This window comes from Acipenser ruthenus, chromosome 41 (genome assembly GCF_902713425.1).
Source record: "Acipenser ruthenus chromosome 41, fAciRut3.2 maternal haplotype, whole genome shotgun sequence".
Classification (NCBI taxonomy): Eukaryota; Metazoa; Chordata; class Actinopteri; order Acipenseriformes; family Acipenseridae; genus Acipenser; species Acipenser ruthenus.
In genome coordinates this window covers 9,498,119-9,513,977 of record NC_081229.1, presented here as the reverse complement: position 1 = coordinate 9,513,977, position 15,859 = coordinate 9,498,119, and the positions used below count along the sequence as shown (strand labels likewise).

The 15,859-nt window shown below is 41.3% G+C and overlaps 1 protein-coding gene across 1 annotated transcript in view; it reads right to left on the bottom strand.

Moving 5' to 3' along the window:
- The window catches only part of LOC131696738 (zinc finger protein 271-like), a 40,778-nt gene that overhangs the window by 7,804 nt on the left and 17,115 nt on the right, over nt 1–15,859 (bottom strand). The window contains 2 exon segments of the mRNA XM_059010597.1: nt 5,595–6,170; nt 10,863–10,874. Of these exon segments, the coding sequence (XP_058866580.1) occupies nt 5,595–6,170; nt 10,863–10,874 (588 nt within the window).

Genomic DNA, 15,859 nt, shown 5'->3' with positions numbered 1-15,859 from the left:
TGTGTTTTATACATAATATCATCCTACAAAGGAAATGAATGGAGGAAGTGAGAGGCAGACTGGAGTATTACACCAATCCAGGAGGGCAAGACAGGCGGATAATAAACTTAAGAGACTGACGGCACAGAGAGCTAAGTATCATTCTCATCAAAGCTTTATAGATACTTGTATAGATAATGCAGTAGTTCCAACTGGCTTTAAAATAAAACTAAGCGTAAACATGAAGACTAGTGAAGCAGAAAGATTAAATGTAAATCAGATATTAAAAGAGACTTCGTTTAAGGTAATGCAGGAGGCTAAATTAACATTAACGGGCAGCAGTGTGGAGTAGTGGTTAGGGCTCTGGACTCTTGACCGGAGGGTTGTGGGTTCAATCCCCAGTGGGGGACACTGCTGTTGTACCCTTGAGCAAGGTACTTTACCTAGATTGCTCCAGTAAAAAAACAACTGTATAAATGGGTAACTGTATGTGAAATAATGTGATATCTGTATAATGTGAAATAATGTATAATGTGATATCTTGTAACAATTGTAAGTCGCCCTGGATAAGGGCGTCTGCTAAGAAATAAATAATAATAATAATAATAACACCGGCAAGACGAATTAGAGAAATAAGTAATGAAATAGAGATAGTAATAAATGACATAAATTGCATGTTCCCTCCATCAGAAATGAGACAGTTACTTCGTAAAGTAGACAACTTTGAGAACAAAACACTAGAACATTTGAACAACAAAAAGATAATGAAATTACGCAAATTAAGAGGTCAACCGGGATTACAAAATAAAATAGGTCTAGAAAAAATTAAAATTTCAAATCATAACAAATCAGAGAATAAGGAAAACACTGCTGAAACACTTTCTAATAGAATGCTTAAGCAATGCGAGTGTAAGAGTTATGACGACTACAACATAGTTCAAATAGAGAAGGACGGGAACTGTTTCTTTAGATGTTTAGGTGTAGTTTTATACGGTTCACAAAATGACCATCGAACAATTAGACATAATGTAATAGAACTAATGGAAAGCAATATAAAACAATATGAAATGTACATCGACTCAGTGACCCATATTGAAAAAATGAAATTAAGTGATGGGAGTGTAGATTCTTGGGCTACAGAGGCAGAAGTTATGGCAGCTGTAGACCTCCTGAATAGGCCCATACACGTATACATAGACTTAAAGAATAAGGACTGTTTTAAATACGAAGGCACAATAGAATATATTAAAAATAAGAACGATCCAATTAATCTTTTATACAACAATAACCATTTCTCAGTTATTGTATTTAAATCTAAAACAGTAAAAATAAACCAGGTTAAAGTAATTAATAAAATGCAAAATAGAGAGTTAAACATGACTAGGACAGAGAATTCAAAACAGAAAGATAGGAGACCCAAAAATAGACATGGTACCAAATACACAAAAGAGAAGACATAGTATTCAATTTATCAAGTGAAACTTTAACCACATCCCAAAAAGCGGTACTGAGTAAAGGACTTAGCTATAACTATATATATATATATATATGAGTCAGTTTTCGCGCCCCTCGTTGATCAGTGTTGTACACACACTATGGTATAGCGGTAGTTCGCCTGCCCCTCAATGTAAATACCCAGCTAACACACTAAGACTCAAACACGTTGTCATTAATATTAAACATAAAAACGTCGGTACCTTATTTTTTATCGATTAAATTGTTATATTTTAAATGGACTCAGTGTTGTTGATGACGTCACGCCTGTTCATTTAACAAACAAAGCGTCACAAACAAATAACCTTCAATTAAAATGAATAATACTGTAACTTACCTTTTAGTCTCGTCCACGCCTTACAAACGGGTATGTAATATCGTTTAACTAAACACACAAATAATAATAATGATAATAATTAACCCGCCTCCTCACGGCTCGGTGTTTATCTCGCGCTGTTTGAGAAACGCCGCGCTCTGTTTGAAGCGTCAGCAGCTCGGAGTTCCCGGATGATGACGCACACCCGCTCTCTGGGATGGAACCGCACAACAGTCTCGCGTTTTGATTGGTCCATGTCTGTCACATGAATGTGTCGTCACACGCGTGGAAAAGCGTGCAGGCATTTTTAACATTGTGATCAGAGAGAGAGAGAGAGAGTGATCTGCTTTCCACAACCTTACCATTAAAATATAATGTGGTATTACACTGTACTGATACAACAAACTATGGGCGATTACTTTATATGAATGATCATGTTATGCATGAATGTAAGAATTGGCTTTCTGTGGTGGTGTACTTTTTTCTTTCAAGTTGCATATATCTATAATCGTTTTTGAACATGTGAACATGTACATAACCACACTGTTCAAAACTAACACAACAAGAATGCTTTTTTTTATTTAACGGCTGTAATACACACAGTACTGTATCGATGTCTCTGTAATTTCCATTGATAAATCATTACAAAAATAACATCTTAGAGTTTTATTACACTTGATAATCGGTTCCCTTTTCTCTTTTGCAGTTGTAGTTTTTGTTTTGCACTTTGGAAACATGAAAGCAAAACACAGATGAATATAATTGAAGTAGACTGTAAACCCGACACACACACACACAGCTCACAATATTACAGCAGATACCAGGAAAAACCTATTCAGGTAACTGACAGTGTATTCATTATTTACAATCACTCTCAATATCTCTACTTCAGCCTCCTCCACTCAGAGCCGCAGAGAGCCGTCATGCGCCCCGGGGAATGATGGGTACGTTCAGACATTTTGATCATGGTTTGGTTTTTCATTTGTGTAATTTCTTGTTATATTATGTATACTCTTAATATGCTGCATGGATAGATGCTTCTCTGTGGTTTCTGTGTTTGTACGCTTTGAGATGCGTGCATCTAGGAGCTTTATAAAATAAAGATGATTATTATTATAAAATGTCTTCACTATTAATATCCAGGAATATAACTAGCAAACCTCTGATTATTAACAAAACGCTTCACTGCCACACATAATTTTACAGCTTGTTTTCTGTGTACATAATTTAATAAGAAGTTAATAACAGCACCTGTTTATTTTGAGCGAATAAAAGACATGTGGATGACTGCAAAGTGGAAGCCAGAACTGAAGGCAAATTAGTGCTATTTGATTCGCTGGCTGCTCTGAAAAAGCAACCTAAATGTAATGTTGAATTTCATTGGCTGGCTGTGATGTAATGCTTTGTCATTGGCCACTGAGGTGTCAGACCATGGGAAGAGCGTTTTTATTCCCCCAGATGATTGTACATTTGAAAACAATGGAGAGAGACAGAGAGAACAGACAGAAAGGGGAAAAAACTTTATTAAACAAAGTCTGAATATCATTTTCATTCCAGAATGTAATAAATGAATGTTGTTTCTTTTTTTGTTTGTTTATCGTTGCGGTTGTTTCTAAACCCTGGTTTTCTTTCCATTCTTGGCACGATGAAGGAGTTTTGTCGACTTGCCGCCTAATTGGTGCTGTTGGTCCTGCAGGGGCTTGCGTGCTGGGGTGCCTGCACCTCAAAAAAGGAATTAGGCCTCAAATATGTTGGCAATGTTTGTGTAAATCTTTAAAAAATATTCAGAGCTTGAGAAAGTTCCTGCAGCATTGTATCACACATCAGGTTTTGTAAACAAATGTAAATTTAATGTCCGAGGGCAAAATTACTGCTTGCTGATTGGTTGTTTTAAGATATTTTTTTTTCCAAAATACTAAAACATCCTTGTTGAACTCAGAGAGGCAGAGCACTGGAACTCAATCTCCAGCACCGAGAAGGACTCCGAGAGGCAGAGCGCTAGAACTCAATCTCCAGCGCTGAGAACGACTCAGAGAGGCAGAGCGCTAGAACTCAATCTCCAGCACTGAGAAGGACTCAGAGAGGCAGAGCGCTAGAACTCAATCTCCAGCGCTGAGAAGGACTCAGAGAGGCAGAGCGCTAGAACTCAATCTCCAGCACTGAGAACGACTCAGAGAGGCAGAGCGCTAGAACTCAATCTCCAGCGCTGAGAAGGACTCAGAGAGGCAGAGCGCTAGAACTCAATCTCCAGCACTGAGAACGACTCAGAGAGGCAGAGCGTGTGGTGGAATTTTCTGCATACAACCGAGCAGGCACCGGTCCCGTACCGAGAGAACGATTGAGACAGAGACAAGTCGGAGCAACTCACATTTTATTAGTCTGCAGACTGGAGCATTCAACAAAGTAACACAGACTCTGCAAGCAACCGCAAAGAAAGCTCAAAATACACTAAGTCAAACAGTTCCTTATATAATCAGTTTTTGCACAGAGTTCATGACTTGTGGTAATTCCTATCCTCCTCAGTCAGCTCAAACCAACCCCGTGGTATTCTTGACACTGTTGTCTACCGACTTTTCTGATTGGTTGATTTTTCTAGTTGCTAGGGAGAGAGTGTCTGTCAGGTCTCACAAAGTTGATTCCCCTAATACAAGAATATTAGCTAAGTGACTGGGGAGAAAAGAGGAACTATCGCTGTCTCAAAATATTATCATTTGAGACAGTGTCCTATTCTCATGTCGCTGACTCATGCACTTCTCTGAAAACAGGGCTGCTGACCCTTGGCCACATTCCAGTGTGTTAGTTCAACATTGTAAATCTAATACTTTGTTAACATCAAACTTCATATAATATCATTATTCAGGTTATACAAATCACAGAGATCACCCCAACATATTAGATTAGAACTCTTCGTGCGATTATTCTATCATTCTTCTATCACAAGCGCTAGAACTCAATCTCCAGCACTGAGAAGGACTCAGAGAGGCAGAGCGCTAGAACTCAATCTCCAGCACTGAGAAGGACTCAGAGAGGCAGAGCGCTGGAACTCAATCTCCAGCACTGAGAAGGACTCAGAGAGGCAGAGCGCTAGAACTCAATCTTAAATGCACATTCAGTTGGAAGATTATTTTTCTTTAAAAAAAATAAATAAATAATAATTCTCAGAGAGACCTTACATTGCATTACATAATATTTGGGCTTTTGGTTTTCGTCTGACTTTTCGTCCCTCCTTTATAAATTAATTTCACAATTAACACATTTCTCAGTTTTAATTCAGAAACCAATTGTTTCATGCATTTGATCTGCTTTTACTGTGTCTGAAAAACACAAGCCAAGTTAGTAGAAACAATTGGTTTCTGAATTAAAACTGAGAAATGTGTTAGTTGTGAAATTGGGGCAACCTTGGCCCCCACCTCTTTGATAGTTGTGCCTGTTTGCTTGGTGCTGGCCAAGGTTGCCCCAATTGTTTCTTCCAAGTTAACTTGTGTTTTTGATACAAGTTAGAAGAAACAACTGGGGCAACCTTGGACCTCATCGGTTTTACAGTTGTGCCTGTTTGTTTTCTGCTGAGCAAGGTTGCCCCAATGGTTTCTTGAAGCTTGTCTTGTGTTTTTGATATCTCTACTTTAATGGCTGGGCACTTTTGATAACTTGGTGTTTTTTCACATTTCCAAAGTGTTTTTGTTTCAAATTCATAATGCAAGGTTAACATTGTTTTCTTCATGATAGAACAGTCCTAATTAACATAGTCTTTAAGGTTTCTCTCTTCTGTGAATTCGCTGGTGTTTTTGAAGGCCTTGTTTAAAACAGAAACTCTTCCCACAGTCAGAGCAGCGATACGGTTTCTCTCCTGTGTGAATTAGCTGGTGTTTCTGAAGGCCTTGTTTAAGACGGAAACTCTTCCCACAGTCAGAGCAGCGATACGGTCTCTCTCCTGTGTGAATTTGCTGGTGTATTCTCAGGTTTCCTGAATAACTGAAACTCTTCCCACAGTCAGAGCAGCGATACGGTTTCTCTCTTGTGTGAATTCGCTGGTGTGCTTTCAGGGTTCCTGCCCAACCGAAACTCTTCCCACAGTCAGAGCAGTGATACGGTTTCTCTCTTGTGTGAATTCGCTGGTGTGTTTTAAGGCTGGCTGACTGACTGAAACTCTTCCCACAGTCAGAGCAGCGATACGGTTTCTCTCCTGTGTGAATTCGCTGGTGGACAACAAGGCTGTTTGAATAGCTGAAAGTCTTTCCACAGTCAGAGCAGGAATACGGTTTCTCTCCTGTGTGAATTCTCTGGTGTAAAACAAGGTTGTTTGACTGACTGAAACTCTTCCCACAGCGAGTGCAGGAATACGGTTTCTCTCCTGTGTGAATTCGCTGGTGTGCTTTCATGTCTCCTGACCTACTGAACCTCTTCCCACAGTCAGAGCAGCGATACGGTTTCTCTCCTGCATCAGTTCGCTGGTGTATTTTAAAATGCTCTAACTGGGTGAAACCTTTCCCACAGTCAGGATATTCTCCACCGCCCGCCCTCACTTTAGCTGCTGGACTGGAACCTGGAAAATATGAACAGGAAAGAAAGTAAGAGGGGCTGCTTGTAGGCTTAGGTAGGGATGGAAATAAGCCTCTCTTTGCATAGCAGTTTGATCCCTTCCTGGTTTTACTAGCAGTTTAACAAGACACACATGTGCTTGTTACCTTCTACATTGGGGCTAATCAGGCTCATTTTAAAACCTGGAATAGGTGAATCTGCTATGCAATAGGAGTCTTATTTCCATCCCTCACTTAGGGCAGGTGGTGGATTTGATTAAAACATGTGAATTTCAGCTGTGGGGGCTTGCAATAGGTTACAACAGAATCTGCTATTTATATTAATATTATATTAATATGCAAAGACCTCCTGTAATGTTTCAGGTCTATTTCCTCTAACACATGCTACAGTTATATCTTTAAATAGCATTACTTTACGCATTTACAAAAATATCCATATACTGTTACACTGAATATTTATAATGATATATACAGTACTTTAGTGTTTCTAATCCTTGGTATAATTCCCCCCCCTCCCCGAGCAATGACTACATTCTATCTGTATCTGAAGATCACCAGTATTGAGTCCTATCTTGAACTGTTTGGAGTGGTACAGCAAAAAACAAACAGCTAGTAATGTAACCTACATGCTCCCTCCCTCCCTCTCAACCACACTGTGGATATCACGCAATCTAGAATGACAATGTCACAGCTACTGGGAGTCACTCACCTGCTAGACTGCATTCTGAATGGGAGCGTCCGTCTTCCTTTCCACCTCCTTGCATGCTGTTGGGAGAGCCTTCCTCTCCAGCGCCTTGCTCTCTCACGCAGATTCTCTCCAGCACCACGCTACACTCCCGCAGGCGTACACGCTCCAGCTCAGGGATGTTTGGTTTGAAGTCCTCAGATTCTTCCTTCACTGGTTCCATGTGGTCAAACTCTACTTCAGGGGGCTCCCATTTAATACGGACAGTTTCCAGCACCTCTTCTTGTTTAACAGGAAGGGGTTCTTCTGTCTGGGGGATCTCCTGTTCATTGTGCTCAGCTTTAATGTCAGAGTCCTCTGGCTGACTGCTGTCACATTGCATCTCACAGAGCTCCTGTTTAATGGGGAGGGAAGCCAGCCCAGAGAACTCCACTCTAATGGGGACAAGTTCAAGTTCAGGGAACTCCTCTTTAATCTGGACAGATTCCATCTTCACACTGTCCATGGCAGCACACGGGATTCTGTTTAATAGCTGAAAAACAAATGCATGTATTTATTTAAATACAGGGTTATGAAGGGCATTCAAGAGGCCGACAAAATCTGACCTTAATAGCAGGGGTGGCTTTACTATTGAAGAAATACAGAATTTCTGATAAGTTCATAATACCAGAGGATTTTATATGTTGAAATGTTTACATTTGGCACCCATAAAACTTAAATTAAAATGGTCAATTCAATCTTTTAAAATATGATGTGTCATCGCGAGTGTGTCTTGAGGCACACTGACTGGTTTATTCAATCTGTACAGAACCACCGTCCTATCAGTGTAGCTCATCGCTACAAAATACCATGTGATCAAATGGCAAAATGCGCCTCAGTTTGGAAACTGTTCGAGCTCTTGAAAAAAACCTGAAATCAGACACAAGTCGCAGAGCAATCTGGTGTTCCCCGTTCTGGTGAGTTGCTTCACCATGCTGTTAAATAATGTGCATGTCTTGTATGTTGCTGCTGTATTTTGTAACGTGTGTATGGTAGGGTGCTGGGTTTATTTAGTTTGACAGTTCAGTAACGTTAGTTTGTCTGTTACTTTATTATTATAGTTTATTAATTGCTTTTCTTTTACTTATTCAGTTAACTTCATAAGTTGATGTACGTGCTTTATAACAAGTAATACATATGTATTTATTTACTGATTGATTCCTATTGTGTCTGGTGGCTGACTCCGTCTTAGAGAACACTTCCGCTATAAGAACACTTTGCTTGCTTCCTGAGTGGTGTTCTCTTAGCGAGGGGAAGAATGGCTGGGTGTGTTTTCAAAACGGATTGGGACGGCATTTCATATGCTCCATTTCCGTGTGATGGAGATTCTTTTTTGTCCAAGTTTCATGAAAATCCGTGCGGTACTTTTAGTTTGGACAAATTAGTCAGTTTTTTTGCACTCAAAAACGGCTGCGTATTTAAACACCACATCCGACAGGCAGATAGTACTCACTGACTAGGAGTGCCCTTTTTGGAACCGGAAAAATTGAATATTTCGCAAGTTATTTAAATTTCCGCTAACTCAAATGTTACGCCTGCGCAGTCAGGCTCCACCACAGAGAGTAAGTTAGTGGGGATTCGTCACTTTAATCATTCTCTGTGGGTCAGTTAATCTGAATTGCTCAGGTCACTTATGTCTTGTGGATCCTGACACTATCCATTTCATTATTTTCAGTTCTTGATGTAGCAACGAATGAAAGTGTACCTCTTTTAAACATTTACAGCCAAGATATTACTCTGCATCTACTGAATTTAGTTTATATACACTTTAAAACATAAGCATGCAAGTGTAATACTAATATGTATGATAACATAATGTGCATGATAATTAATATTACCAAATGTTTGAGGGTTTGTTTCCTAACACAAAAATCACAAAATAAATTGCTCACAAACAGTTACGCATTTGCAGCATCTGGCTGATCATTTACTATTCGTGAAAATCCACGCGGTAGTTTTTAAGTTACACAATCGCGAAAAATTTTGTTTTGATATAGCCTGTCATTGATGGTTCAAAAAATAAATCGTGGATTTAAGAAGACTGACACTGTGTGGCCAACGCTAATTATTCTTGGATTATTTTTCAGCAAAAGCCTGGTTCACGGTAACAAGTCTTATATTACTGTATTTACATGCCATAGCCTTGTACACTCGTTGAATAGTGAAATTATGGGTGATGTCAAAACGGAGCGGTTATATACTGTACAACTATACCTTAAATTATAAAAGTTCCCAGCAGTGTCCTCCACCTGGGATTGAACCCACAACCCTCCAGTCAAGAGTCCAGAGCCCTAACCACTACTCCACACTGCTACCCTGTCCAGAGCCCTCACCACTACTCCACACTGCTACCCTGTCCAGAGCCCTCAGCACTACTCCACACTGCTACCCTGTCCAGAGCCCTCACCACTACTCCACACTGCTGCCCTGTCCAGAGCCCTGACCACTACTCCACACTGCTACCCTGTCCAGAGCCCTCACCACTACTCCACACTGCTACCCTGTCCAGAGCCCTCACCACTACTCCACACTGCTACCCTGTCCAGAGCCCTCACCACTACTCCACACTGCTACCCTGTCCAGAGCCCTCACCACTACTCCACACTGCTGCCCTGTCCAGAGCCCTCACCACTACTCCACACTGCTGCCCTGTCCAGAGCCCTCACCACTACTCCACACTGCTGCCCTGTCCAGAGCCCTGACCACTACTCCACACTGCTACCCTGTCCAGAGCCCTCACCACTACTCCACACTGCTACCCTGTCCAGAGCCCTCACCACTACTCCACACTGCTACCCTGTCCAGAGCCCTCACCACTACTCCACACTGCTACCCTGTCCAGAGCCCTCACCACTACTCCACACTGCTGCCCTGTCCAGAGCCCTCACCACTACTCCACACTGCTGCCCTGTCCAGAGCCCTCACCACTACTCCACACTGCTGCCCTGTCCAGAGCCCTCACCACTACTCCACACTGCTACCCTGTCCAGAGCCCTCACCACTACTCCACACTGCTACCCTGTCCAGAGCCCTCAGCACTACTCCACACTGCTACCCTGTCCAGAGCCCTCACCACTACTCCACACTGCTACCCTGTCCAGAGCCCTCACCACTACTCCACACTGCTGCCCTGTCCAGAGCCCTAACCACTACTCCACTGCTACCCTGTCCAGAGCCCTAACCACTACTCCACACTGTTGCCCTGTCCAGAGCCCTCACCACTACTCCACACTGCTGCCCTGTCCAGAGCCCTCACCACTACTCCACACTGCTGCCCTGTCCAGAGCCCTCACCACTACTCCACACTGCTGCCCTGTCCAGAGCCCTCACCACTACTCCACACTGCTGCCCTGTCCAGAGCCCTCACCACTACTCCACACTGCTACCCTGTCCAGAGCCCTCACCACTACTCCACACTGCTGCCCTGTCCAGAGCCCTCACCACTACTCCACACTGCTGCCCTGTCCAGAGCCCTCACCACTACTCCACACTGCTACCCTGTCCAGAGCCCTCACCACTACTCCACACTGCTACCCTGTCCAGAGCCCTCACCACTACTCCACACTGCTACCCTGTCCAGAGCCCTCTCCACTACTCCACACTGCTACCCTGTCCAGAGCCCTCACCACTACTCCACACTGCTACCCTGTCCAGAGCCCTCACCACTACTCCACACTGCTGCCCTGTCCAGAGCCCTCACCACTACTCCACACTGCTGCCCTGTCCAGAGCCCTCACCACTACTCCACACTGCTGCCCTGTCCAGAGCCCTCACCACTACTCCACACTGCTACCCTGTCCAGAGCCCTCACCACTACTCCACACTGCATATGGCCATAATTGCTTTACTTTTTTTCCAATTTGTTAAATAAATAAATAAATCCATCCATGTCCCTACATTGTTTCATTGTGCAATGCCATATTTCAGCTGACCATGCTAAAAAAAAAATTTTTTTTCACAAAAAATAAATGTTTTTTTTGTTGTTTTGTTGTTCCTAAAAATCACCTCTCCTTTTTCTGTGTTTCTTGTGAATCTGAATTGAACAGGGTGAGTCTCAGGGTACTTAGTTTTTTTTTTTAATGGCACCCTAGTGTGTGCGCTTTCATTTCATGTCCCTGATTTTCACGTATATGACATGTACCTCTAACCTTTATAGAGTTACAGCCACAAATTTAACAACAGTAAGAAAACATGCGAAAATAACTCGGACCCTATTATTAACCTCCTTGTGCTCCGTATTTCGGGTGAGACGCTGTTTATGCATAGTTCACACACACCCTATAGTCTCTGTAAGTTGCCTTGGATAAACATACATTATATATATATATATATATATATATATATATATATATATATATATATATATATAATTAGTCAGTTTACGCGCCCCTCGTTGATCAGTGTTGTACACACACTATGGTATAGCGGTAGTTCGCCTGCCCCTCAATGTAAATACCCAGCTAACACACTAAGACTCAAACACGTTGTCATTAATATTAAACATAAAAACGTCGGTACCTTATTTTTTATTGATTTTCCCGGCGCCTTTTAGTTGAATTGTTATATTTTAAATGGACTCGGTGTTGTTGATGACGTCACGCCTGTTCATTTAACAAACAAAGCGTCACAAACAAATAACCTTCAATTAAAATGAATAATACTGTAACTTACCTTTTAGTCTCGTCCACGCCTTACAAACGGGTATGTAATATCGTTTAACTAAACACACAAATATAAAATCCTCCGCAGGGCTCCGTGTTTACCTCCTGCTGTGTGTTTGAAACGCCAGCAGCGCCGCGTTCCCGGATGCAGTTTGTGCGCATGCTCCGAGGCGGAGGCTCTTCTTCTGGTTAATCTATAGGACGCATCCCATCTATTATATTAGATGATGAGCGCCCTCCATCTGTACTCCTTTGTGTGTCTTTGTTTTACTTTATTTTTCTGTCATCTTTATTTATTATAACTTCCCTTCTTTTCCTGTTTCCTTTATATATTTCGTCAGTATCCTTTCTCTATTCAGTCTCCCGTCCTCTTTCCCCAGCAAGTTCTTTATATTGACTTCCTATACCTCCATTTCTCTCAGCCTGCTCTCCACTTTCCTTCTCTGCTCCTCATATTTCTCACACTTTAATAAATAATGTTCTACTGTTTCAGCTACTTTACATTTTTCACACTTTCCATCTTCATGTTTCTCCAGTCTTAAAAGGTGTTCATTTAAAGAACTCTGCCCAATCCTTAACCTATCCAACGCTCTTTCCTCTTTCCTTCCCAACTTTTTGTTCACCTGACTGTTATTCACCTCTTTCTGGATATTATGATAAAACCTTCCTTTTATGCTTTTAAGCTGAGTCTCAGCTGCTCCATCGAGCTCCATAGAGGCACAGCGTCCATTCAAAACTAACACAAGAAAGAGTTCACATCCTTTTTTTTATTTAACGGCTGTAATACATACAGTACTGTATCGATGCCTCTGTAATTTCCATTGATAAATCATTACAAAAATAACATCTTAGAGTTTTATTACACTTGATAATCGGTTCCCTTTTCTCTTTTGCAGTTGTAGTTTTTGTTTTGCACTTTGGAAACATGAAAGTAAAAAACACAGATGAATATAATTGAAGTAGACTGTAAACCCGACACACACACACACAGCTCACAATATTACAGTAGATACCAGGAAAAATCTATTCAGGTAACTGACAGTGTATTCATTATTTACAATCACTCTGCAATATCCATGTCTTCATCCTGTACGTCAGCCTCCTCCACTTTCCTATTCTCATCCATGTCGCTGTTCGTGGTTGAATCATCTCCGCTGATGGCTGAATAGGGGAGGGTAGCAGGGTAATGTTCCTGCGTGGGGATAGGGAGACAGGCAGCACCAACGCGTTTAACTTCAACACTAACCCTTAATAAAATGTTCTTCCTGTTATTAAGCAGTGGTATAATGGGAAGCAGTGGTAAATTAAAAATAACAGAAGCCAGTTTTTACTTTAGTGAAGTAGGCTACAATTTGTTTTTCATTAAAAACGTGTTTATTGAAATTAATGTTCAGCTTTCATATTGAAGCTTGTTGTGGGCGACTCATTCAATCAAACCCAGTAGTGTGGAATTTGCTTTAATCGTTCAAGACGTTTTTCAAATCAAGTAAGCTTATTTCTGTATAACAAATGACACACGAGCGTGGCAGTCCTTCTATCGCAGCCAGTGTCATGTTTATAGCACGCAGCTGAAATGGTAACGTGACAGCGCTGTCTCTGTTTAGCGCACGCAAGAACGTGCAGAATGGATGGAACTCTGTTGAGAATTGGAAGACAACGCATTTGAGAGCAAAACATTTTATGACATTTTTAAATCTCATAGCTGAAGAGGTGCCGGCGCTTTGCCTCGTCAAGACCAGAGGTGCCGGGCTGAGCCCCAGCCAGCCCTGGCATAAATTAACCAATATATATATATATATATATATATATATATATATATATATATATATATACACACACACACACACTGTAACCTCCAAAGTCATTCTAAATAAATTTAATCAAGTTACATACACTTACAAATTCAAATTGTATTCATAACACTCGTCCATTTTAAGTTAGTTGAACATTCAAGTTTACTTTAGTTGTTCAAACATAAATGGTTGAAGTAGAACCAGGGGACTGGATTCCCATCAGCCCTTGCAGGGCTTGTACAATTTATTTTTTGAATTGTTTGTTGTTTATTGTGTTGTTGTTTTGTGTGTGTGTGCGGTTGCACACGTGTGTTGGTTTGCTTGTCTCTTGTGTCCCCGGCTGCCTCCCTTGCACGTGTTCTCCTTGTGTTGTTTGTGGCCAGCCCCGTTCGGCGGTCAGTCTGCGGATGTGACGTCACTCCCTTCTCCCTCTGTCTGCATCTCTGCTGCTGCCTGGTTCCAGCACTTGTAAATGCTGCCAGAAGCACAGAAGCAGAAATGCTGCACTTGCAGCTAATAAAATAACTTGCTGGTTTCACACTGTTTCCTCAGCTCACTTTTTATTGTTAAAATTAATTAAACATATTCAAACGAACTAAAAATTACATCTAACGTCTGTGTATGAGCTGCTGCCTGTTGTTTTCCTGTGTGTGTGTGTGTGTGTGTGTGTGTGTATGTGTGTGCGCACCGCCCCCTGCGGGCTCGCTCTGCTGTGCGAGTGATGGAAAGTTATGCAAATCACCTACTCTAGCCCGACCAATGAGCGGTGAGGATAAGCTTATATTAAGAGAAGCCTGCACTCTGCATGTGGTTGTTTTGGCTGGAGCCTCAGAGAGTTAAAGAGGAGCTCCCTGTACTGCATTCGAGCTCTAAACATGCTGAAGTGTTGCAATACCCAGGAGAGCTGTGTGCTAGCTGGAACTAGAGGGGAAGATTAACCAGTATCTTGCTAAACAACAGGAATTCTGTGGAGCATTAAAATACACAAATCATGACAAATAAAAATAATAAACATCTTAAAAAATAAAATTTATTGCACATTGGATCATTTTAAAAATGCATGATTAGTTGTGACTTTTTATTTTCATGTTTTTTTCACTACCTAAAAGGCTCTTTCCCAGCAGTCCTCTATATCCTCTGAATGCAGAGTCTGCCTGGGTGCTGCGTCACATGATGAAGGCTCCAGCACTGACAACGACTCAGAGAGGCAGAGCGATAGAACTCCATTTGATACAACAACCTTTAAAAAGTACATTTTGCTAATTTAAATACAAGCTAGACATAGGTGTTGTTTTAGCATTGCTTACTATTGTGTTATATAATTAATCAATTAATTTCACAATTAACACATTTCTCATTTTTAATTCAGAAATCAATTGTTTCTACTAACTTGGCTTGTGTTTTTCAGACACAGTAAAAGCGGATCAAATGCATGAAAAACACAAGCCAAGTTAGTAGAAACAACTGATTTCTGAATTAAAACTGAGAAATGTGTTAATTGTGAAATTGGGGCAACCTTGGCCCCCACCTCTTTGATAGTTGTGCCTGTTTGCTTGGTGCTGATCAAGGTTGCCTCAATTGTTTCTTCCAAGTTAACTTGTGTTTTTGATACAAGTTAGAAGAAACAACTGGGGCAACCTTGGACCTCATCGGTTTTACAGTTGTGTCTGTTTGCTTTCTGCTGAGCAAGGTTGCCCCAAAGGTTTCATGAAGCTTGACTTGTGATTTTGATATCTCTACTTTAAATGGCTGGGCACTTTTGAGAACTTTTCATTTTTTCACATTTCCAAAGTGTTTTTGTTTCAAATTCATAATGCAAGGTTAACATTTTTTTCTTCATGATAGAACAGTCCCAATTAACATAGTCTTTAAGGTTTCTCTCTTGTGGTGGAATTTTCTGCATACAACCGAGCAGGCACCGGTCCCGTACCGAGAGAACGATTGAGACAGAGACAAGTCGGAGCAACTCACACTTTATTAGTCTGCAGACTGGAGCATTCAACAAAGTAACACAGACTCTGCAAGCAACCGCAAAGAAAGCTCAAAATACACTAAGTCAAACAGTTCCTTATATAATCAGTTTTTGCACAGAGTTCATGACTTGTGGTAATTCCTATCCTCCTCAGTCAGCTCAAACCAACCCCGTGGTATTCTTGACACTGTTGTCTACCGACTTTTCTGATTGGTTGATTTTTCTAGTTGCTAGGGAGAGAGTGTCTGTCAGGTCTCACAAAGTTGATTCCCCTAATACAAGAATATTAGCTAAGTAACTGGGGAGAAAAGAGGAACTATCGCTGTCTCAAAATATTATCATTTGAGACAGTGTCCTATTCTCATGTCGCTGACTCATGCAC